The sequence below is a fragment of the Triplophysa rosa genome, linkage group LG17, assembly GCF_024868665.1.
Source record: "Triplophysa rosa linkage group LG17, Trosa_1v2, whole genome shotgun sequence".
Taxonomy (NCBI): domain Eukaryota; kingdom Metazoa; phylum Chordata; class Actinopteri; order Cypriniformes; family Nemacheilidae; genus Triplophysa; species Triplophysa rosa.
The window spans coordinates 2,905,841-2,932,618 of NC_079906.1; the positions used below are offsets into that span (position 1 = coordinate 2,905,841).

The 26,778-nt window shown below is 39.8% G+C and overlaps 1 protein-coding gene across 4 annotated transcripts in view; it reads right to left on the reverse strand.

The window, feature by feature from the left end:
* The window catches only part of aak1a (AP2 associated kinase 1a), a 65,271-nt gene that overhangs the window by 17,356 nt on the left and 21,137 nt on the right, over positions 1–26,778 (reverse strand). For 3 of the 4 annotated variants that reach the window (XM_057356038.1, XM_057356039.1, XM_057356041.1), the window contains 6 exons: positions 15,296–15,456; positions 14,781–15,149; positions 10,639–10,832; positions 9,509–9,687; positions 8,971–9,057; positions 3,914–3,982 (listed from right to left, as the gene is read on the reverse strand). In XM_057356038.1, the coding sequence (XP_057212021.1) occupies positions 3,914–3,982; positions 8,971–9,057; positions 9,509–9,687; positions 10,639–10,832; positions 14,781–15,149; positions 15,296–15,456 (1,059 nt within the window). The remainder of the gene's footprint in view (positions 1–3,913; positions 3,983–8,970; positions 9,058–9,508; positions 9,688–10,638; positions 10,833–14,780; positions 15,150–15,295; positions 15,457–26,778) is intronic. The other variant, XM_057356040.1, reaches the window with a different exon arrangement.

A 26,778-nucleotide genomic window follows, 5' to 3' on the forward strand; every position in this document is an offset into this window, starting at 1 on the left:
TGATTCGGATCAGTATGTGAGTAACATACTAACATACCAAGATATGTTGTTGTTGTAATAGTAGCTGTGTCATTGTTTATCTGGAACCGCTTTAATATTGTACTCGTCCAGATACTGGAGAGTGTTGGAGCTGAAACTGGAGAGAGAGCGAGAGCGCGTTTTATTCTTTTACTCAATGATGAATAAACTTTCAGTTAATCCGCAGGTCACATGCGTTCCCAACCGGAGACAAAACATGGTGGCGAATTCAATGTATGTAGGCTCGCTCTGTATGTAGATATAAACAGCTTATTCTAAGGTATGAGAAACATAACGGTTCATTACGTAAGGTCTTTATACACCTCTGAAGAAATTGTTTTGTATATTATATTGCATTTCTGTCAATAGATCCTTTTAAAAATGCCGTATTGTTCCTTTAAGGTTAAAAAATGCTGTATTTTCCACATACCTTGCATGTTTGAATATCCTCTTTGCCCCGCCTCTCTGAAACGCGCAGATTTTTTACTCTCTGAAAAGCGAGGTGTGCTATGATTGGCCAGTAAACCAGTGTGTAGTAATTGGTCGAAAACCGCAAGCATGTGACGGAAATGTAACGCCTCTTACCATATTTGGAACATCAGGTTCCAAAGCAATTGTGCTAACAGGTACGCCCATCTCTTTTGCATACCTATACACTTGGGCGGTCTTAGTCAAATCATACCACGAACTGATGTAGATTTGTGGGGGTGTGGTTACACGAGGCGTTTCAGGCAGGTCTGGGTGAGCATTCGCTTTTAGACTGAATGCATCTTTTGTTCCGACACTTTAATTATTGCAATTTTACAACTTATAACATACCAAAGACACAGAGAAACACGTATTCACGCCATATGACCCCTTTAAAATGACAAATTGATCTTTTTAAATACTTTTTATTGTTAAATCCCCGACACAGCAAGACAATGAGTTACATTAAGAAAAGAACACAGGGTAGGTTCAATGTCTTTTCTCCTTATTTTAAAAAGTGTTGAACTTAGCCTAGGGCGAATATTAATGAATTCTTAAACGAAAATAAAAAAATGTTTTAGGCTCGTTTAGCGCACATTTACAGAGCCTTAATACAAAACAATGAAACGTCTAAGTACAAAACTTAATTTGAGTGACTGTAACTCTGCAAAATCGAGTGCTGGGGGAGTGTATCAAGTACAGAAATACTACGTCATACGTCCAACTTGTTTTTTAACAAGTTGACCATGTTAAGCATGAGAAGCTAGCACGTTCAACAGTGTAAAGACGTCATAATGCATGACATAGCATGATACCTTGCACTTGAAAAGAGGTGTGACATTAGAGTTGTGGAAAATCGTTTTTGCGATGCTGAGGTAAAAAGATTCTGCATCGATGCATGGAACGAAAGGATAGATTTTTTTAAAAATGTGACCTTTAAAAGTAAGTGGCACTTTCGTTTGTACGTACATTGGGGAATAAATGCACCTAATGCCTTAAAACCCCAAATGTGTCCAAATGTTAGGTTTTATGATGATAAAGGAGTGGACAAGAAATGACATGCAGGCTCTGTGTGATTCAGGACTGCGTTTTCTCTACTGCCGGAGACCATGCGCATGGCGCGCGTTTTAAAGCCGACCTCAAACCATCGTATGAAACACAACAAACTCTTCACATATACCCTGCGTTCTATTCCGAAGTGATCATCCCTATGCCCTACTCCCTTCGAAGACTAAAAAGCTTTTCATGGGAAAAACACAATTGTATCTCTTAAAATGATAGTTCACCCAAAAAGAAAATTATATCATCATTTACTTACCCTCAGATTGTTCCAAACCTGTATACATTTCTTTGTTATGCTAAACCCAAAGGAAGATATTTGAAAGAATGTCCAAACAGATCTCATCCCCCATTGACTCCCATAGTATTTATTTTCCCTACTATGGGAGTAAATGGGGGATGAGATCTGTTTGGTTACTGACATTCTTTCAAATATATTCCTTTGTGTTTAGCAGAAAAAAAGAAATTAATACAGGTTTGGAACAATCTGAGGGTGAGTAAATGATGACAGAATCTTCATTTTTGGGTGAACTATCACTTTAATATGTCCGTTTATATCTCTTGGAAAAAGAAGCAATGAAAACAACGTCATTTGCACGTTGTCACCTTCCCGAAGGGCCGTTCGGAGGGCGATTTATCCCGTTTGGAAAGCACTGATAGACATGATTGATCAAGCGAATGATCTCTCAGTAACTGATGATGTAGTTTTGAATGCTCTTATGGAATGCGGCAGAAGCGCATTTTAAGCCCATTTACATGGTAAGCCCGTTTACCAGTGCCGCTCTATATTTTGTTTGTTGTTTTCTTTGAAGTGATTGTGTAACATATATAAACTTTTGTATTAGCAAGTGATGCCGAGTTTGTAACTTGACTACTGTTATGCATATAGGAATAATTCTAGACCTCTACATTTTTAATTAGTAAAAAAGTTGTATTTGATCTTTTGATTCTGTTGCAAATATGTTCTATCCTATTTTATTGTTTTAAGTGTGTTAAAAGTGTAATACGAAAAAATCTGTTTTGGCCCAGAATTTGCCACCAGGAAGCTAGATGGAGAATAATGGACATTCGTACAAATGCCGTTATACAGAAAAAAAGGTTCAATTGACACAGCATCTTTAGTTTTAAAGAAATATACCAATGATGCTGGTAAGGACAAATGTGTCAATATGCCACTGGTTCATCCCTTTTGCTACCAAAATACAATATTGTGTAGTTATCAGTTGACCAAACCCATAAACACGTTCTCATTCAAAATTATGACAAGTACAGTAATATAATTCCTAATGAGGACAGATGAGGTCCTCTGATTATTGTCCATGTTTTCATCTGCAGGCAAAATTACTGCTTATAAGTGAAGATAGAATTTTGCTTCTGTACATGGTTTACAGCCAATATACAGAATTCTCCTGTTTTTATGCCAGCCTCTAAAATACCTTTTAAGGCAAAATCTAAAGGCATGTATTCATGTAATTAGTGAAATTTAGAATCAGCTGTAAATATTAGTGAAGTCATTCATCGTCATGGGCTTCTGTGAGGCTACTTGTTTAACATGCATGTGTGTTAACACGGTTAATTATGGAGTCCTTATAAAGTCAGTAACATTTTGGTTACAATTCAATATAGCAGTTTAGTATAGTACTTCATAATTTACATTATTTTATCCACTTATTTGCATTCTACATCAATGTTTTGTGCAATCTCAGTAGTGGCCAAAAGTAATATCCAGGGTGGGTGATGTGTATATAACAGGAAACACCGAAATGTCTTTGTTATTTGTTGATGTAGCAATGTTTTGCAATCTTACTCCTGTGCCTTTACTCAGTAAGCATTGCTCATTGTGTGTGTTGTGTGTGTGGAGCTCAGCTCCAATGACTCTCCAAAAACAACCTGCAACATAGACAGAAACGTTCTAATACATCTTTATTTAAATAATTAAGTGTGAAGACCTCAATTTTCCAAAGCTGGACACCACTTTTGGCCACTACTGTATATTCTTAGGTCAGAGTTTAGGAAAAGAGAAATTAATCTTGGAAGTTGTTCTAATGCCATGAAAACCTTCAGATTTCACTGGTGAGAAAAACTCTTTTTCCCAAAAATTGTGAAATGGTCAAAAAGTTCAACCAAACAAATATCTACTGTATACAGTATTGTGAGATAAAACATCACAAGACCTATACAAAACAATAAGTATATTCTTTCCTCACCCTAATACACAGTAAGGGAGATCATGGTAAAGAGATTTTATCCAGAACACTTTGCAATTTTGGCCAGGCTAATAGTGTTGAGTAGTACTTCCCAATGTCAGCATTTCAGCACAGAGCTGCTGTATGATAAAGAGTTGGATGGTATTTAAAGAACTGCTGACCTGTTATTTTGGCTGATCCTGGATCAGTCTGTAGAGAATCCAGACCAGGAATCAGAGAATCCACAACAGCTGCAGAAAAACAAATAATATACATTGTTTTTGTATATATATACACATACTCGGTACTGTGCAGAAATCTTAGGCACGTTTCATTTTTTATTAACTTAGTTTTTGCTGTAGTCAGTAGGAAATATCAGAATAGCCACTAACTGTAACAATCATTGATATTTGAAATTGATATTTTTATATAAGCAAGGAGTCCTTAAGGGCAAATGGGTCACTTTTACTTTTACCTCCAACAACAGATTGTATGTCCAACATAGTCAGTGGGATAACATTAAGAGACAGAAAAAAACTGTGACAACCTAAAAACGAATAGGTTACTCACGTAACCCCGGTTCCCTGAGATAACCAGAATGGGCATTGTGTTTAGCAAAACACTATGGGAAAACTCCCGATTTTGCCGAGACTGAAGCCTATTAGTTAACGTCTGTGAAACTCACAGACCAATGGCGTCTGGGCCCGCCATTTTGGGGGGCACCGCTAGCCTATAAAAGTCCGGGCCGAAAGCCATTCAGTACCATATTCGACTGAAGTGCGATGTAAAGACTCGCTGCGTGGCACTGTAGCACGGCCTGCTACGCAATGCTCGTTCCAGTTATCTCAGGGAACCGGGGTAATGTGAGTCACCTTAACGTTCCCTTTTGATATGGTTCACTTCGCATTGCGTTTAGCAAAACGCTATGGAAATCATATCCCATCACGCCGTGCTACAACAGTCTGACCTGCGGCAGCAGAGCTACAGGGAGAAAAGCATAAAGGCGGCGGGACGGCCAGCTCTGGGCTAGGGTGTCGTTCTGCCTCGAGAAGTGCAACGGGCAGTGAGCATTATCTGGAGTCTCCATTCCCTCGGCTGCGGGACGCTGCGAGATAGCATATTCGCCCCTGTGTTCTCTGTTCCCGGGAGCGCCCTGATGAAAACAGAGAACTGGGGAGCAGGGGATCTTCGGGGGTGGTCCGGCCGAGGCGAGACTTAACCCCTTTCTACTTGGGTTCTGTGCCTCAGGTATTCGGATTCGACACCGGGTCGAGCGTCAGCCGGGGACCTCTTACCCTGGGAAGACTGGCATGCCTAGCCAGACGGGAGCACTTCAGATCGGGCTGCTGCTGAGGCTGTGGCGGTGTGGTATTAATATTTAATAGTAAAAAAAGAAACAAACTAATTTAGATAAACTAAATACATCATGCATAAGCTGAAGTTAGTTGTTTACCTTTTAAATTATTCTTTCTATTTTTATTAATGTTTCTTATTTATACATTTGTATTATATTGCATTTTGAATGTAATATGGCAATGTAATGTATTAAATGGGTTAACTTTTCACAGGTATTAATTTCAGCAATTTCAGCAATAAACTTTTTTTTTTCTAAAAAGGAAACAAATTAGTTGTTCATTTTAAGAGACCTGTCTTATTTTCTCTTGTATATTTAGTATTGCTTTTTAATAAAGAAAAAGTATTTATTATCCAAATACCCGATTAATCTTTGGAAAATCAGTAGAATACGCGATTACTAAAATAATCGATAGCTGCAGCCCTACTGCAAACATCAACACTCATGGCATTGAACGCGTTATTGCAGTTCAAAAGGCCAAATACTCGAAGTGGTCTTATTATTTGAGTTGACTTGAGATAAAAAATTAAAAATCGCATCTGTCATTCGTCATCGTGACAGCAAGCAGAATTGTAAAGGTTTACCTGTGCCTTAAATTTAGCTGGCAAGAGTGTACTGTATGTCATCAGAATCAAAGAGGATTATCAGACCATGCTTGCGCAAGACCAGAAAGCATTAATCTACTTTACATTGAGAGTCACGACACGTATTTAACAAACAAAACACATCAGCAAGCTTAAAGAGCCTCGATTGTGGTTATTCACTTATAGTTTGTGGGAGCCAGGGGTGGAGGCTGCATGGGAGAGGAAGAGGCTGAAATATGCTTATCTTGCAGCTGAGTGTAGGGAGGCAGGGTGGAGAACCACCATTTACCCGGTAAAGGTGGGATGCCGTGGCTTTATGGGGACATCAGCTGTCCACCTCATGAGAGATCTGGGAGAGCTGGAGCAAGCCTTCGGAAGGCTGAAGAAGCCGAGAAGAGTAGTTTTTGGCTATGGGTAAAGAGGAAGGATGTGTGTGGGGGCACCACCTAGCACAGAGGCAAGCTGCAGGGGTGATAGGGAGACGTCTCTGTCACTGCCCCGCCACCAGGAGGCGTTCTGGGTTTAAAGGGGCGAAACGCCAAGGAGCGGTGGTACCCGGTTGACGACCCTGCAGCATGCCAATTCGTAGGCACCAAAGGAGGTGTGTCAGGCAGCAATGCCTTAGCAGGGAAAATACCTACCTGTGAAATGTTTGTGTGTAACATTGTGTCATGGTTCTGCCTCATCTCGTCATGTCTTTCTTGGTCTTGTGGCAGAACCATGGCAGAACCTCTTGTTCTGTGTGGAGGGAAGCACATTATTGTCTGTCACGACAGAATGTGCGTTCTCTCCGGTGTCTCGTCTCTTAGCCCCGCCCTCTCGTTCCCTCGTTAGCTTCCCCTTAGTGTTTGATCCCTGTCACCTGCCCGTCACCCTCCCTGTGTAATCATCCCTCGTTAGTGTTCCCCTATTTAGAGCCTCTGTTCTTTCTGTCCCGTGTCGGTACATTGTTCCTCGTGCGTTTCCTGGTACCTTGTTATACGTACATTGTTCCTCGTCCTTGTGTGTCTCCGTAGTTTCTCGTGTTCCTGCCTTGCCTTGTCCTGCGTTATTCTGTTAGTGTGAGTTTTGTTTGTTTTGATTTTAGTTCTCGTTTTGTCCCCTTGAGGGAAGTTTTTGTTTGTCTTTTTGAAAGGTCTTTGAAAGGTCACCCCCAACAACCATTAGCCCTGCACCTCCAACCCAGTTTGGTGGGAGGCAACAGCCTCCCAGTCACGCACCGGAGGTGGCCCGTTTCCAGCCCAGCGCCATCGTCCGTTGCAGGACGTCGAGGCCAGGGGGGCTTCCGTCCCCGAGGTGCTGGTCCGTGCCTATCTGGTGGCCGGAATGGATGACCCTCCACCCTTTCCAGACCCACAGTTAGTGGAACGGCTGCAGCTCCGAGAGGAGCTAGTCAAAGGCTCCTCTCCCAGCTGCCATCAGGTCTCCTCTCGTCCTGCTCTGGTGTCCGTCCCGGAGGACTGCGTGATAGGCACCCTCACCATCGGAAGCCCAGCACCTCCCGTCCCGAGCTCGGCAGCTCCTGACCCTCCCACGACCCTCCGTGGCAAGCGGGGAGGAGGGCGTCCGGGGAGACGTCTACGGACTCCTCCAGTGCGGAGCTAGCCACGTCCCCCACCGCTACCTCGCAACCGGCCACTGGCTATTGGGAGCGCAGAGCCTTCTGCAGCCGGCGTCCTGTCCAGCCAGCGTTCCAGCTGGCGTCCAGGCCGGTGCAGCCGGCGTCCAGTCCGGTGCAGCCGGCGTCCTGTCTGGCGTTCCAGCCGGCGTCCTGTCCAGCGTTCCAGCTTATTACACGGCTACTTGCCACATGAGAAAAAAACTGGACATGAAATGTGAATTTGAAATATTTTATTAGCTCATTTTTACTGAATGCATACCTTCTGCGAGAAAAAGCAGTTTACTTTTGGTTTTAAGGTAAGAAACGATGTTCAAATGTCACGAACAGGCAATTTGGATTAATTATTTGTATATGTCATATATGTTATTAAAATACATATTTATGTTTAATTTGTAAAAAAAAACCTGTCAAAATGATTTTCTGCATCCGGGTTACCGTGTCTTATTAGTTTTGAGCGGCTGTTATCTGGGAATAATGAACCTGCAAATGTTGCGACTGGCCAATCAGAATCAAGCATTCCAATGAGCCGTGTAATATAAAATAATATTTCAATCAAAAATGAAAATTCTAATGCCATTTTAATTTACGTCACAATAAATCCATTTAACTTCGCTTTGAGTTATCTGTTTATATCCCTATTCAAGAACTCTTGTCCAGAGATAGGCCTACTCTAATTACAGAGATAACAAACTGCGCTGTTCCACTATTGGAAAAAAACGCAACGGCTAACTTGGAACACAAGGCATTTTAGTGAGGCACTATTGTATAATGGCAATGATTTCAGCACATACAGTTCCCAGTAAGAGTATTGTTCAGAGTAAAACAAGTTAAAGATTAACAGATGATAAGATATTTCTAAACAAAAACAGTTTATTCATCATAGAGAAGCTTCATTATTAGAAAGAATAACAGCAAATGTGCACAAAGATCTCGAAGTTGGTAAATTTAGAGATTGACCAGTCTTTCTGCAAAATGACTCATATCAAATAAAGCTAAACATATACAAAACAGGGCACAGGGCAACCAAAATAATATTCGTTTCCATAGTGTTTTCTCTAGACTGGCAGTCCCACAGACAGCGGAATTTGTCACAAAGTTAGCGAAATTAAAGCCCACCAATAAGATTGGTCGGTTTTACTGTTAATTGAAATTAATTTCTTTTTTTTGTTATTTGTTATAACAAATTTGTTATTGCTTGGTCCCCTATAAATATCATAGCTAGACCTCTATGGCAGCACAGCGCTACAGTAATCAAACAGACCTTATTCTAATAGGGAAAAATTGACAACTTTTATTAAAAGTAATATTTAGAGGGCCCTGGTGGTTTGCCAGTGGTGGCGCTACTTGTAGATAATTATGCACCAGCACTTACAACGCAATACAAAGCATGAGCCACGTGGACTGCTTCTATGGTGCTATTTTTGAAGTTTGATATCTCCAGTCTACATTCGCTTCTATGGAAAAAAACAGTTACAATGTAAAGCTTCAACAATCTGTAATTCATCTTCTGAAGTGCTTAATGTAAGAAAGTCATACAGGTTTGGAATGTCATGAGGGCAACTATACAATGAAATAATTTTCTTTATGGGTTTACCATCACTAAGGATTTCCAGGCACTCACTAAGCACTAGGAGATCACAGTGAGACCTAGAGAGACAGTGAAAGATAAATATATCGTACCTCCTCCCTGGAGAAGGCCATTATTGGAAGACACAGACTGCAACCCAGAAATCAGATTATCAGGACAAGACATCTCCCCTGTTTTAGCTGAAAATACACACACACGTACACACATTACTGAAGTCTGGGAAATGTTCTTTAAATGTCCACATAGCAATTTTTAATTTATATAATAATATAGCAGACATCTTGTTATGCTGACACAGAGTGACACAACGCTACATGTGTTTTCAATTACAGAATCAATTTTATGTTCTATTTGTAGACAGACATAAATTAATCTATGCTGCAACAACAATGTACAATAACAAAAATAATAATAAGAATATCTACACATTTCGGCCTTCTATTAAAAAATATAAATATGGCTTTTTAAAATATGACTGTCTAAATATTTTTTTTAAGTATTATCGTTTCTTTAAATTATTTCAGCAAAGACAATTTGCACTATTAAACAAAACCTAAAATACTATAACAAATACTGTACAGTGCTCATTTACTTGGAATACTTGTCTGCTTATGAAAGCGTTGACTTTACCATCTAGTTTGGCAAAGTCCTTGTTAAGCAGCTCTTCGGCAGTAAGTTTAGAGAAATTGTCATCGCCAAAAGGGTTCCAGGATGCTGGGACTCGAACCGAAGGTCCTGAGGTGTCTCCTGGCTGATAAACATTTTGCTGTGATGAGCATGGAGAACCAGAGGGGGTGGTGCTAGCTGACCTATGGCAAAGACAAAAAAAACTTCAATGCAGTTTATATGATGTTACAGCATCAGAAGTTGGGTCTTAAAGGGGTCATACGCAACAGTTTATTCAACACATGACTATTTTTCACATTCTCTCTATCATCATACCTTCTATATCTAAATGCCCTGTTATTATTGACTAACCTCCACATACTGGCATAGTGGTGGGATGAGTTGCTAAATAAGGATTGAAGAAGGTAACGAGACCCAACATCACATTGTTGACACTATGGGAACACTTCAGTGTGCACTGGTGTCAGAAGTACATGTGAAATAATGCCTCTTTTAGGCAGACAAGGGTAAGGTGACATACTGTAGAGAGGCATTGAGGCTATAAAACGATGCCTGTCATCATTTCAATTGTCTGAAAGAAAAGATGTGCAGGCATGTTTTAAGTACAGTGCAGCGCTCATTCCCTTCTCAGCGAACAGACTTGCATAACCTAAAACATTTCCTATACAGCAAACTTAAATTCGCATCCCCAAACAAGACACACAGGGAGCATGTGGCCTGAAAGCAAGGGCACAGTGGCATATATTTCTCAAAATCTCATTTGCCATCTTTGAAAAGTTAAATCTTTCCCTTCCCCAACAATAAATAGACAGACAATATTCTTCAAACACACACCTGTAGACAAACACACTTTAATATCTTAGGTCCGATTCACATTTCGTGTCTTTTCCACACGCATATTCGTTATTTTAAATGTACACATTTTTCTAGGTGTGTGTGCAACATCGAAATGGAAATAGTTCAACTTTTCGTGGTGCCACGCGCGCACCGCGGGTCATTTGAAGAGAGAAAGCGGCTCGGCTCGTGTTTACCGCACTGTTTTAGACGCGAAATGTGAATCGGGCCTTAATGTTCCTTTTCGCTTATGAAATTTTAAACTGTAAAATTATAAATTTGGTGTTTTATTGATTTACTTGGACTTGTTGAGACTGGCCTCCGCGGCCGCAGCTTGAAGGAGTAGAGTGGACTTGCTAACAGGAACTCCAAATATGGTACTGTGTGTGACATCACTCAAAATTCGTCTGTGCCCTCCTTTTGGAGCAGTTTTAGGAGAAGAGGGAGGAGTCAAAGAGCCAACCTTATGCTCCCCACGACTCCCAGCTACAGACTTTAAGAAAAGTAAGAGAACAATAAATACTATATTATTTGAAGGATGATTACAGGACTGGTTCTACAGAGAAGATGGGATAAAGAAAAAAGTTGGTAAACTTCAGGTGTAATTCCCAAAACAAACACAATTGAACTCTGTGCACAACTACATGTAGGTATTTCTAAAATGACTTAACATTACCTAAACAACGACCGGGGAAAATCACATTTCTGTCAAAATTTACTTGTAATAAACAATAGCTGCTGTCAAAAGAAAGAGTCCTTGTTCCACGGATAAAGTGAATCATCTCACGTTAAGCGTTTTCTCCGCTATAGATGTCAATTATGAGGAAACAGCTCAGCTCAAGGCAGCGACAAACTGATATCATGCTGACTGCAGATGCAATTTTTTAAAGGTGTCATAAACTGGCCTTGTTTACTGTTTATACTGTTGTATGAGGTCTACTTATGACGTGCGCTTGGTTTTTACCAGAGGTGGGTAGAGGAGCCAAAATCCTTACTCAAGTAAAAGTACAAGTAACTAGAGAAATTGTTACTCAAGTAAAAGTAAAAGTCACTATTTTAAAAATTACTTGAGTAAAAGTAAAAAAGTATGCAATGAAAAAACTACTCAAGTAGCTAGTTACTTAGTTACTTTGTATCTGATTATATAGGCCTACTACATAAAATTATTATTAACGCCAATATTTTAATAATACATTTTAATCAATATTTTTAATTATCATAAGCAGATATCTTTGCAATATACTAGAGAGACTAAAGAATAAACAAACACAGAAGAGACAAGCATTTCTGTAAATTTAATCTAGTCCTCATGTCAATGTAGTTTACACAACTTATTTAGAATAATAGACCATGTCAAACTAAAGCATTAACTAAACTCAGAGCATTTCCTAAGATGATCTAGAACATCTGCAGTGCTCTCTTAAATGAAATACACATTTTTGAACAACGCTCATGTTTTCTCGTGTTGTGTCACGTGTGTGTTGTGAAACGCTCTTACTTGTAAACAAACAGTAAACAGTGAACCACACGCCCATCAACACTTTTCTTCCTTCTGTTCTTCAAATGTATATTTCTGCAAGCCCACGTCTCTGTGTCTGACAGGTAACGTGCATTTTGCTGTGTCTGACGAACAGGTCGCGCGGGTGCGCGCATATGGCGGGCATTTATCATTGCTGGCAAACAATATGACACATTTGCAGTTTTGATTGTATAGATATAGATTAATATCCACTTCATTCAACGCTCTTTGTGTTCTGCGTGTTCTTAAATTTCGCGCTACGAGGAGTGAGAAATCCTGCTTCAGATGATTCAGAACATGCTGCGAACTGAACAAATCATTTGAACTGATTCATTAGCCTATTCAAATGGTTTTGCCCATTGTTCAATTAATGCTTTCAAAAGAATCGACTCAAAAGAATCGATCACTCGGGAATGACCGTAAAAAGAGACAACAACCTTGAAATAAACAACGCATTTTAAAAAGCATAATTTAAAATGAAGGAACGAAAGAACGTCACGCAATGTAAGTTATGTAACGAAGTAAAAGTACAGATTTTCTATTAGAAATTTACTCAAGTAAGAGTAAAAGTACACACTTTTAATTTTACTTAAAAAGTACATATTCTCCAAAATGTTACTCAAGTAAATGTAACGAAGTAAATGTAGCGCGTTACTACCCACCTACATTCAAAACCTACTTGGTTTTTACATTCAAAAACATCGAAATCAATAAGTAATAGGCTATTTTCTACTCAGGTTTTGATGCTGGCTCGACAAACGCTCTGTTTTAATGGGCGTGCCGCATTGAAGAATTGGAAGTAAATGCCCACTGCAATGATTGGATAGCAGTTTGCGTAGTAAACTTAGTTGGAGCCTTCTGTGACTTTGGTTAGACGTGTAACGTTAGGCCTTTTTGCATGGGATTAGTATTATCTCGGGACCTTGTGTGATTTAGAAATTATCTTCCCACATCTGTATTTCATGTGGCGCATTCGCACGGGATAAGTGAAGCCTGTGATTTTACTAAAACTTATTTCCTGGATGTGATGGCAACGCTTTGCGTATAGTTTGTATAGCCTATAGTTGTATGGTATTTAATGATATATGACCGTACCTGTCAGCATTTGAGACCCGTGATCGCGAACCGGACAGAAGATCACTGTGATCGCGGGTCTCAAATGTTACGAGAGTTTCCATGATAAATAAACAAACGGGAGACTCCCGGCCAAAACAACAGTGTTGGCAGGTATGGATATGACCCAGCACCCGAAATAATATCAAAACACTTCAAAACAGCCTCCATTAATCACAGACGGTGGATAAAACCTTGAAAAATGATATATGAGCCGGCCAAATCACAGAGATACCCATTCGCACTGGACTAATATTATCACAGGAACTCGTTGTCAAATTAGGTATTAGGGAATTTTTACTTTACAAATTACAGGCATGGCCAATTCGCATGGGATAAAGATCACAGACAACCTCTGCAATTATTACAGAGCGATCATATCATAGCGATCTCTAACAAAGCAATAGTGACGCATAATACAAATATGTTTTGCTCACATAAGATTGCTGCGCCATTCCTAACGGATCCAATATTGACAATATTGATCACAAAGGAATCCGCGGTGAAATGAATCGAACAAACGCTCAATGTTTTACCCACGTGAGCTGGAACGTCTTAAAAAATAGACTTCAACCACGCATTACTAATGTTGGAATCCGAAGGAAGGTTATGCAGTGACTGTGTTCTTCATGTCTTAATTCATGACTACTTTAAAATAGTTTGGTTTTCCCAGTCATTGTTCAGGTACGTAAAGCCTTGCTATTCCTTATAATGGACTTCTACACAGGAGAAAATGTTTAACGTGAGATTATTCACTTTATCCGTGGAAGAAGAACTCATAATAAACACTAGCTGCTGTCAAAAAAACAAGTAAATTTTGACAGAAATGTGGTTTTCCCCAGTCGTTGTTTCGGTAACTTCAAGTCATTTTAGAAATACCCACATCAGAAAGTAAACCGGAAACTGATATCCCGACATCAGAAGTTTGTTCTACCAGTTAGTAGAGTCCATTATTGATTTGCTTAAAATGTTAAATATCTAGCTACACGATTACAATAAAGAAAGATCACCTTTGACATTTGGGTGAAAATGTCTGTTAGTGCCATTTCTATTCATTTCGATGTAACAGCGGCATCCCTTAAAGGAGTAGTTCATCCAAAAATGTAAAATATTTGACCATTTACTCACCCCATGTCATTCCAAACCTCTATGATTTACTTTCTATTGTAGAACACAAAGGATATTTTGAAGAATGTTGGTAAGCATAAAACATTGGCCCCCACTGACTTTCATTGTATGGACAGAAAACCAATGAGACATTTTGTCAAAACATCTTTTTTTTAGGGTTCTAGAGGTTCTAGAGGCAAAACCCCTAAACTTAGGGTTTTGAATGACATGAGGGTGAATAAATTCAGTCAATGTCTAATGTCAATGTTTAGACTTCATAAAAATGAATAGAACAATAGCATGAAAAAAACTCTTTACAACAATGAAGCCCCTATGTGCAAGTTCTAGGACTGAAACATTCTTTACACAAGTACATACAGATTATCTGTATAAACGTATATGTTGCTGCATTCTAAGACACTTAAACAGAACATCATAATGCAAAAAGAGTGGCACAAAAAAGTCATGCAATTTTAAGTATAAGCTAATTGCGCACTACAGTTGGAGATTTCTACTGTACAGGCTACAAATGCACTGTATGTTGCACCGTATGTTCACTGTATGTGCATTGGTGCACTTGTGTAAAAATGTTTTCTGGATTATACTTCACGGAGAAAAGACAGGGAAACAGATTTTTGAAAGTCTAACCAAACACTCCAAAGACCATTCAAACACAGCAGATGCAGATCTGTGGGGAATTACCATCTGGTCTAGTTCCACTTCAGAATGAACGGATGGAGGTGGGCGAGGTTCTGAGCTGGCTTTGGGCGGAGGAAGGGTGGAAGCGGGCGATGTAGGTGCCATAGCTTTGGTTTTAGGATGGGCGGGTAGGGTCCCAGAACCGGATATAATCATATCACCAACTACGGTGTTAGTCAGTAAACATTCTGCATGCGGGGCTGGGGCTGGGGCCGTAGCCTTTGTTTTTGTCTGTGTGGTTGCTGTTAAACTTGTGTGATGCATTGGTGGAGGTGGTGCCCTAGGCTTAAGCTTGGAGTGTGTGAAAACTGGGTTTGAGGAAGCTGCAAGCATTTGTGTAGATAAGCCCCAGTCCTGTGTGGCATGATGCTGCTAAAATATGGAAGTAGGAATTGATATCACGTTGTATACAAAAATAAAATCTTTATATAAAGCTTTGATTAAATTGTTTAAAACCCCAACACTCAAATGTCCTGTTTAACATAATTTTTATTATTTATAGAATGTGTAGGCATTACCTGTTTTTGAGCAGTGAAGAAAGGTGTAGGTTGCTGTTGCACAAAAAGTGTGTGCTGGGTTGTGGTCTGAGGTTGAGATGGAGTGTGTGTAGCCTGTTGCTGTCCAACAGCTGGGCTCTGTGACTGGCCAGGAACAACAGGCTGTACAGCTATGTTAACACCTGCGAGCCAACAGAAAAGCAGGACGGTGAGGTGTTGACTAAGTTCACTTACATTTGTCAGAAGTGAGAACTTGAGTTTTCTGTTTAAAGAGAATTTCGCCGAAAGTAAAGTTTGCATCCCTGCACTCTCATGTCGTTCAACACTTGTATAGCGAATGCCTTTGACTTGATGTTATCAATCAGGTTCAACCAATAAGGTTAAAGGTTTATGAATGTTTTCTGTTTAAAATATTTGTATTTTTTTAATAATAATAGCTAAAAATATATCTCGTCTCAAATGCCATGACGAAGTAGTGCCAAGTATCTTAAAAGCGAAATAACATTCATTCAAAATTCTGCTTCACATACACTAGCTGTATATTTAACTTCAATATGTTCTGATTAGCTGTGATGCCTCCTTTTCCAATAAAAAAACTCTCCACGCTTTACTATTAGTCACTACTACGAGTCATTTCCAAGCCCAGTAAGGACACATCTTCTGGAGAAAAACAATGTCAGGTTTTTCATTATTATCGAAATGTGTATAGGGCTTTAATTGACTTCTGAAACATGACAGCTCAGTGGGTCTGATAGTGTCAGAAGCTTAGTAGATTTGTAAATGCTTCTTTATAAGGACACATTGGCTAATGCAGTAGGAATACTAGATTTGTGTGTAATGGCTAAAAACACATGCAGGTCAATTCAGTAAGTGTGGTCTCGGTAAAGACCAAACTTTCTTCCGGTTCCTGTTTGCATCGCTGCCGGCGGTTTGTTTGTATCCCTGCACTTGCACTTCGTTTTAATATTAGTGTATTTTATTATCGTTACTTATCACTGTCGTTGCTAACTTATCCTGACATCTCAATAACCCTGTTCTTGTTATTTACTTGAAGATTCTAAACCAAAATTGATAGTTAACTTAACGTCGTTAGCATAGCATTAGCGTGTTAGCTTGCGTTCTGTTTACACTGTGGAACATCAATTTGCCTTTGGTTTGTCTTGTGTGCTAACTGTTTCTCTTTTTAAGCGTATATACTACAATTCATCGAGCAACCTTGGTAAGTCGGAATTGTTCTTCAAACCCGGTGAGTTATGGCTTCTATTCCTATTATTGTTACTTGCACCTCATGTCATATGTTTAGCTTAGCCTTCTCTGTCAGCTGCGAAGGTTTTATATGCGATAAATGCAAGGAAATAGTTATGCTGACAGAGAAGATCTTAGAATTAGAATCTCGCATCCAATCTTTATCTGAGGATAGTAAGAGTGTAAGGACCATAGAAAACACTTTGTATGCGAGCAACGTTAGTGCACACAGCTCGATTCCAGTTGAAAATCCCCCGCAGCTGGGAAACTTTGTGACTGTGAGACGGCGTTGTCGAAGGACAAAACATCACTCAACCGTTCTGATTACGGTCTCGAACAGGTTTGCCCTGCTCAGTGACGCACCGACTGAGAAACCTGCTGAGAGTGCCCTAGTTATCGGTGATTCTATTGCTCAGAACGTTAACATAGAGGCACCAGCCACCATAGTCAAATGTTTACCGGGAGCCAGAGCGCCTGACATCAAGTCAAATTTAAATGTGCTGGCTAAGGCTAATCGTAAATTCAGTAAGATTGTTATTCACGTCGGCACAAATGATGTTCGACTCCGTCAATCAGAGATCACAAAAGATAATATTAAAGAGGTGTGTGAGCTCACAAGCACGATGTCAGACACTGTAATATTCTCTGGCCCCCTCACTGCTTATCGTGGTGATGAGATTTATAGCAGATTATCATAACTAAATGGCTGGTTGTCGGAGTGGTGCCTGCAGAATGATATAGTTTTTATAAATAACTGGAAGAGTTTTGAGGGCAGACCTTTCCTGTTGAAACGAGATGGTCTCCATCTCTCCTGGGCTGGGGCTTCCCTCCTGTCTAGAAATATGGCAAAAAGTCTTAATAATGCTAAAGCTTGACTCACTGGGGCCCAGGTCAGGGAGCAGACAGTATGGCTTAACCAACTGTCTGCTTGCTGTCTCACATCGCAGAATACACAAAATGTACAACATGTAATAATCCCTTCTCCCAAACATTATAAAATAGAGACTGTGTCTGTCCCCCGGATTATCAAAAATAAAATAATGCGTAAACATCTTGAAAGTAATTTAATAAACGTTAAACAAATTAAACATGAACAAAATACAGATAATCAACTGTTACGGCTCTCTCTAATAAAGCACTTTTTGTTAACGATATGATAACATATCATAAAATAGACATGCTCTGTTTGACAGAAACATGGCTAAAAGCAGATGATTTTATTACTATAAATGAATCTGTCCCCCAAGATTATTATTATAAACATGAGCCTCATCTAAAAGGCAGAGGGGGAGGTGTCGCAGCACTTTACAATAACTTTTTTAGCATTTCCCAGAAGTCTAACTCTAAATACAATTCTTTTGAAGTCCTGGTACTTCAGGATGTCCTGGTACTACTAAGGATAAAACATTTTTTAAATGTATTCTAGCTATTGTATATAGGCCTCCAGGGCACCACACAGATTTTATTAAAGAATTTGGTGGGTTCTTATCAGAACTAGTACTGGCCGCAGATAGAGTCCTTGTCGTTGGTGACTTTAACATCCATGTAGATAACGATACAGATGCCTTAGAAATGGCTTTCAAAGACACTCTTAACTCTATGGGCGTTAGTCAACATGTGTCAGGACCCACTCACCTTCGTAATCATACTTTAGATTTAATACTGCCTTATAGTATAAATGTGGACGACGTTAAAATCCTTCAGCAGAGTGAAGACATTTCAGACCATTATGAGGGCCCGAGCACGGAGGAGCAAGCCGCAGGCTTGCACCGCAGTGCAGAGCCCTATTGTTTCTGTGTTCTTCTCCCTCTTTGATCGCTAATTTGAAGGCATAAACATGCTCAAAAACTCACAATAACTTGCACACGCATCAGACGTGGCGAAAATTTATGTCTGATAGGGGTTTCAAAATTAAGCGTTGCAAAATGGCTCGCTAGCGCCACCTAGAACTGCCCAGACCGCTACGCAAAATGCACATGCACCAAATTTGGTGTGCTCATTAAGAATCATTAAGAAAAGTCTCTTGGAGCATATCTCTAAACCCAACAGGAAGACCATCATTTTTAATTTCCTGTGCAATTTGGTAATTTTTTGCAATTTCCAGGCGTCGTACTTTAACGAACTCCTCCTAGAGTTTTAATCCAATCAACATCATTTTCATGTCATTCTCATCTTAAGGCCTTTGCGAAGCTAAATTGCAGAGATCCTGACTTTTCGTGGGGGAACGTGACCCTGGCGGCCTGCCAAAGTTTGGCGTTTCGCCATGAACAGGAAGTTGTTGTAACTCAGGCCTACAATGTCCAACAGGCCCCAGACTTCACCCAGACTTCACACATTTGATAAAAGTCCTGGCTTGAAGACATCTACATGGTAATATTCAGATACTGTTATAGCGCCACCTGCAGGAAACAGGAAGTGGCATGTTTTAAACTGTGATTAACTCCTCATAGAGATTCAAACAGGTCAGCATCATATTTGGCCAGTATGATCTTCAGACCTTTGTGACGATACATTGCAAGTTCCTGACTTTTTGTTGAGGGGCGTGTCCGTGGCGGCCTGACAAAGTTTGATGTTTCGCCATGAAACAGGAAGCTATAGTAACTCAGGCACACAATGTCTGACCAGCCTCACATTTCACATGTTTGATAATAGTCCTGGCCTGAACACATATCCATGTCAGTGTTCACTCATAGCAATAGCGCCACCAGCTGGCAAAAGGGAATGTGACACATTTAAATAAATAACAAATCCTACTATAATTCGCCTGCATAAATTTTATTGCCTACCATTTACTGTTTTCCTTACACAATCGTGCAGCAATTGCACTTACTTGTCTATCATCTCAATACCAAGAAAGAAATCTCTTGGACCCATGCTCTAAACCCACCGTGAAGTCATTTATTTTCACTTTCCACTGCATGTTCTGTGCAGTTTTTTCCATTTCCAGGTGTCCTACTTTAACAAACTCCTCCTAGAGCTTTAATCAGATGAACATCATATTTTGTTAGTCCCACGTCAAGTTTTTTGTGATGCTAAATGGCGTAGACCTTGAACGTTCAAGTGCCGGTTTTGTGCACACATTTGTGCGTACGAACGCTTAGTGAATGAGACCCGTTGTCCAGTCTGCTCCAAACTTAACATGTTTGATAAGAGTCATGCCCCGAAAGACGTGTTAAATATGTCAATATTAACCTACGGTACTGCGCCACGAACTGGCAGCAGGAAATCTGGCACATGTAAATAAATGAAGTCTTTCTATAATATGACTTCCTATATGCGCATTGTCCACCGATGGCTCTACCTGAGGCTGACGGCTGGTGGTTGCACCGGGTTGCGGTGGCACTTTCCGCGAGGGCCCAAACATTGCTGCTCGCAGCTTTAATCTGGTATTATGTTTGCTTCACTGGCCTATGGCTGCAAATCAAACTCCTTGTTACAAATATGGTAGAACAATAACTACCAAAGATGCGTTTCTCGATAAACTGCCTGAATTGTCTTAAATCTCTAGCATGAGAAATAACGTTGAAGATTTTGACATTACCATTGAAAATTTGAACTTCACCTTCTCGGAAACCCTAGACACAGTTGCTCCTCTGCGTTTAAAGAAGATTAAAAATGGCAGCCCAACACCGTGGTATAATGAACACACTCTGGCTCTAAAGAAAGCGGGCAGAAAAATGGAGCGCAACTTTAAGAAAACTAAATTAGAGGTATTTCATACAGCATGGAAGGATAGTATTCGAAAATACAGGAAAGCCCTAAAACCGTCTAGATCCGCCTACTTTTTATCACTAATAGAAGAAAACCAGCACAACCCTAGGTTTTTATTTAACACAGTGGCTAAATTAACAAAAAATAAATCGTCAGCGACTTCAGATTCTGGATATCAGCATAACAGTGATGAATTTATGAACTACTTCACAAATAAAATCCAAGATATTAGAGAAAAATTATAACAATGCAATCAGAAGTGAAACCCGCTGAACAAACTAACTACAGCACCCCTAAGGAGAAATTGCAATTATTTTCTACCATAGATCACGATGAACTTTATAAAATCATTACATCATCTAAATCAACAACATGCATGCTAGACCCTATACCTACAAATCTACTGAAAGAGATGCTCCCAGAAATTATAGATCCTCTTCTTAGTATAATTAACTCATCTCTGACATTAGGACATGTGCCTAAAGCATATAAGGTGGCTGTTATAAGGACCCTTGTCATAAAAACCCAACTCGACCCTAGAGAACTAAGGAACTACAGGCCTATATCGAATCTACCTTTCATATCTAAAGTTCTGGAAAAAGTAGTTTCAACTCAATTATGCTCCTTCCTCCAAAGGAATGACATCAATGAAGAATTCCAGTCTGGATTTAGAGCATGTCACAGTAAAGAGACTGCTTTGATCAGAGTTACAAATGATCTGCTATTGGCGTCTGACCGAGGTTGTATCTAAAGATATTTATATCTTTATATATATATATATTATTATAAGATTTAATAAAGTGACAAGGAGTTAGCGTTCACTGTTATGCTGATGATACTCACCTTTATATTTCCTCGAAGCCTCATGAAACACAGCAGTTCTATCGAATAATGGAATGCATAGACGATATAAAAAACTGCATGAGTAACAACTTTTTATTACTGAACTCGGACAAAACAGAAGTGTTACTTATTGGACCGAAAACCGCCATACATAACAACCAAGAATACTGCTTAACTATTGACGGATATTCCATAAAACCCTCGTCATCAGCTAAGAATCTTGGCGCTCTATTCGATAGTAGTCTGTCATTTGAGAGCCACGTCGCCAACACCTGTAAAATTGCGTTTTTCCATCTTAAGAATATATCTAAACTACGTCATATGCTGTCAATGTCAGATGCAGAGAAATTAATTCATGCATTCATGACATCAAGACTAGATTACTGTAATGCACTATTAGGTGGTTGCCCTGCAAGCTTATTACAAAAATTCCAACTGGTCCATAACGCGGCAGCTCGAGTTCTTACACGTACAAAAAAGTATGAACATATTAACCCGGGTTCTGTCAACCTTGCACTGGTTACCTATAAAGCATCGTATTAACTTTAAAATCTTGCTTATTACCTATAAAGCCCTACATGGTTTAGCTCCTCAATACCTGAGTGAACTCCTCTTGTATTACAGTCCTTCATGTGCATTACGCTCTCAGGCGTCCTGTCAGTTGGTAATACCTAGAATTTCAAAATCAAGTGCAGGTGGTAGATCCTTCTATCTAGCGCCTAAACTTTGGAATAGTCTTCCCTGCACTGTCCGGGAGGCAGACACACTCTGTCAGTTTAAATCTAGACTAAAGACACATCTTTTTAATCTTGCATACACTACACTTCCATAATATAAATCATCTGAGGGTTTAGGCTGCATTAGTTAGATCAACCAGAACCAGGAACACAACTGATGTACTTGTTGCATCAAAGAGTGCAGAACAGTACTCTACTCTCAGCCAGTCTTGTCTCATTGTTCTAAGGTTACCACAGTGAACAGGATGCAGTTCATGCCCAGACCTGATGGTAGAGTGGAGAATGGGAAGCGGCGACCTGACAAGAGCCGAGATGTTAGAGCTGGATAAAGAAGGACAAGGCGACTTAACACGTCTTCACTATAAAATTCCAAACGCTATTAGATTATTAGCTTGTGCAGAGGCAGCAGCTTTTGCCAGAGGGGAACTGGAATCGCCTGGTTGGGCCTGGGTTCTCCTGAGGTTTTTTTTCTGCTCGATTGGAGTCTTGGGTTCCTCGCCACCATTTGCATACTGTTTTGCACTATTTGCGTGTGTGCGTGTGCATGTGTGCGCGTCCGTGTGTCTGCGCGTCTGTCTATGTGTGTTAGTATGTGTGCATATTGTGTGTGTGGAGTGTTTTGTATGACTGTCTTCTGTGTTTTCACCTTTTTCTTGTTTTTACAGGTATAACTTTAATTGGTTTGCTTATAGTCAATATGTCTCGTGTACAGCTGCTTTGTAACAATGAAAATTGTAAAAAGCGCTATATAAATAAAATTGAGTTGAGTAAAATAAGTACAGGCAGTCTAACATTTTCTTTATTATAGGGTAATTCAATAGGATGTCCGGTTTCTACATTTTCTTGTCTACAAAAGACTGAACAATGATAACTTTATGTAGCTAGTGTGATCTGCTCTATCATTTTGAGTAGTTATGACGCAGTAAACCAACAAAGACAAAACCTCTCTAGAATATAATAAGTAAAATATGTACATTATAGACAAAAATAAATGCATTAGTTTTAAAAAGAACTTTTGTGAAAAAAAGCAATTTTGTGTAAATTATTTTCTGAAAATTGTTCCTGTCCTGTTCAATCCTTTCTGACCACAATGTATCCAGTATCAGAAAGCTCAGATAATGTCTTCAGTCACCAGATCTAAATCCAATAAAATTGGAGATTGGCATCATAAATGTGCAGTCGCAAATCTGCAGCTCAGTGATATTAGCTCTATGCTATCATGTCAATATGGACAAATACTTTTAGAAGTAAACCATGAAAACCATGAAGGTATACCTAAAGTTGCTGGTGAATTTATTATGATTTGTTGCCTGGATAAAACGCTTGGGTCCGAATCTGGACCACAGTTTGCTAATCAGTGACCTCTGATGAAGTTAAAAGGATATCTTCTTTTGTGTTCTGCACAAGAAAGTCACATACAGTCTTTGAACGACATGAGGATGAATAAACGATGACACAATTTTTATGTGAACTATCCCTTTAAGTCACTAAAGAGTGTGTGTGCTCATTACACTTCACCAACACTAATGGGTGTAAATACACCATGTGCAGTAAGCACGTAGGGCTGTGCCGATAAACAATATCATATTGAATCACGATAGAATGTATTTCAAAAACGATGATAAGCTAGTGGCATTTTGACTCGATATGGATTAATCTTACAGTCTAACACAGAGGTCCCCAACCCCTGGGTCGCGACCCAGTACCGGGCCGTGAAAGAGCCGTTGCCGGGTCGCAAGAATGTGCTAAAAATCCCTGTTACGCCACTGTATATTTTTATTATGCCTTGGCCCTTTAAGAGCGACCGTTCAAAATTACACAGAGGGCGCGTTTTTTAAGCAATGATTAGACTTTCCATGTTCAGCCAGAATTAAAATGAGTGCCAAACAAACATCGCTCGAAGGTTTCGTTAGTGGAGGAGGTAAGAAAAGACCAAGTGATGGGGATTCAGAGACAATTAACGTTACTTACGAGAAAAAGGGGAAAAAGAAAGCCACCTTTAACCGAAAATATGACGATTCATATCTAAATTATGGGTTCGTCGCTACCGGCAGCTCACAAGCTCCAAGCCCTATGTGTGTAATATGTGGAGATAAATTAGCGAATGAGTCAATGAAGCCCTCAAAATTGCTTCGACATCTTGAAACTAAGCACCCAGCACTGAAAAACAAACCCTTTGATTACTTTGAACGAAAAAAACGTGAACAAATAGGGCAACAGCAACTGCTGAAAGCCAATACGTCGACAAACGTAGCTGCACTGAGAGCATCATACTTGGTGGCTGATCGTATCGCTAAAGCTAAAAAGCCTTTCACTATTGGGGAGGAATTGATTTTGCCGGCTGCCAAAGACATTTGCCGTGAGATGTTTGGCGAAACTGCAGCTAACAAAATAGGCCAGATTCCTCTTTCAGCTACCACTGTCACAAGGAGAATTGATGACATCGCACATGACATCGAAGAGCAATTGTTAGAAAGGATTAACGAGTCACCGTGGTATGCACTGCAAGTCGACGAATCGACCGATGTTGACAACAAGGCAATACTACTTGTTTTTGTGCGATATATATTTCAAGACGATGTGCACGAGGACATGTTGTGTGTGCGCTCAATGCCAACTAACACAACTGGGGCAGAAATGTTCAAGTCTTTGAATGACTACATATCAGGGAAACTTGACTGGTCATTTTGCGTTGGAATATGCACAGACGGAGCTGCGTGTATGACTGGCCGACTGTCCGGCCTCACTACCCGGGTTAAAGAAGTTGCCCCTGAATGTGAACCTACACACTGTGTCATACATCGGGAAATGCTGGCTAGCCGTAAAATATCACCAGAACTACACTCTGTGCTGAATGACGTTGTTAAAATAATTAACCACATCAAAGCAAATGCCCTCAACTCCCGAATTTTCGAACAGCTTTGCGAAGAAATGGAAGCAGAACACAAACGCCTTCTGTTACACACGGAAGTCAGGTGGCTTTCTAGGGGGAGATCTTTGGCGAGAGTTTACGAGTTAAGAGAGCAGATACAGATATTTCTTTCAGAAAGAAAGTCACCACTGGCAGCAAACTTTGGTGACGACGAATGGATAGGTAAACTTGCATACCTGTGTGACATCTTCAACCTGTTGAATGAACTCAATTTGTCCCTTCAGGGGAGAATGACAACTGTCTTTAAGTTGGCAGATAAAGTGTCTGCATTCAAAGCTAAATTGCAGCTCTGGGGACAGCGTGTGCCAAGGGGTACATTTGACATGTTTCCAACATTATCTGGACATTTAGGAAAGAAGAAACCTCAGCCATCTCTCTCCCAGCTGATCTGTAACCACATAGCTTCACTGTCAGTAGAGTTTGAACGTTACTTTCCAAACTCGAGCGATCCAAGAATCGGAAAAGAATGGGTTCGTGATCCTTTTGCAAATATGCCCCACGAATCATCCACGTCGGTTCATGATGAGGACCAGCTCATTGAAATTGCAAATGATGGGGGACTAAAGAACATTTTTCAGACATCCTCCCTTGCAGGCTTCTGGATAAAATTAAAAGCGGAATATCCAGCGATAGCTGCGAAGGCTCTGAAATGTTTACTCCCTTTCCCAAGTTCATACCTTTGCGAAGCAGGGTTTTCTGTACTGACAGCAACAAAAACAAAGTTACGAAGCAGGCTGGACATTTGCAACACACTTCGCGTCTCACTGTCACCCATCTCTCCTCGTTTGGACAGTATTATTGCAGGGAAACAAGCCCAAGGCTCCCATTAATTGAGTTATGGTGAGTTTGTAAAAGGCTTTGTTTGTAACGTTATATTTAGAAGTTCTACGAATTAATGTAAATTAAGTTGACTTTGTAATGTTTTATTAAGTTGTATGAAGTTGGAATGACGGCGAAGTTCGACGATTTCATGTAAATTAAATTGACTTTGTAATGTTTTTATTTAGTTGTTGTATGAAGTTGGAATGAGGCGAAGTTTGACGATTTAAACTAAATTAAATTGACTTTGTGATGTTTTATTTTTACGCAGTTGGCATGAATGCGCAGCTTGACTTTAATGGAAATTAAATGTTAAATAAATTAATAATAAATAAGTACGTAATATGTAGTTATTTATTCACAGTAATGAGTAATTATTTTCATTGTACTTCCCTCCACCCCCACCAGCCGGTCCGTGTGAATATTTTTAAAACAAAACCGGTCCGTGGTTTAAAAAAGGTTGGAGACCGCTGGTCTAACAGAACGCAGAAATAAACGCAACAGTCAGTCAGCGTGCAGCTTTTATCATGCGCGTCAAAGTACAAAGTCCATTTCATACTGCACTTGGCAAAGAAAACTCAACATGAGGAGGAAAACATTACTGGAAGCGGAAACAAAGGTGAAACTAACCTCGAGTTGTCATCACGCGGTTTATCAAGTGTCTTATTTTTTTCGCAAAAACAAATGAATGAATGACATTTTTTTTAAACAAAACAAACTTGAGGCGCAATTGCAAGTTACTTCGAAACTCAAGCACAAACGTTTTTATATCCATCTTTAACATACCTGCTAACATGAGCTGGTGCATATGAAACAAACCAGCGCTGCCCTGTACAGATTAGAGATGTAATGAAGTGAGTTTGTGTGCCCATTAAAATATTGAACCTTGTATGTAAGATGCTTGCATGATTAAAGAAATGTACTACAGTTTATGTGAGATGTCTTTTTGAAAGACTAAGGTTCACTGAATGCATTGAATGAATCCCACTACTCGAGCAAGACATTATTGCAGCGTTATGTATGTGCGCAGGTGCTGAGCCAATAGCGTTCGAATGTACACAGTAACGGAGCCCTTTCATTGGTTGAATGTACTGAATGAACACTCCCTTTACTTAACGAGTCAATTGAGTCAAAATGAGACTGAATGAACTGGTATATGTTGTTTATGGCCTAATATCCTCTGTTGCAACAGTGCATTAATTTAATTGAATTTTAAC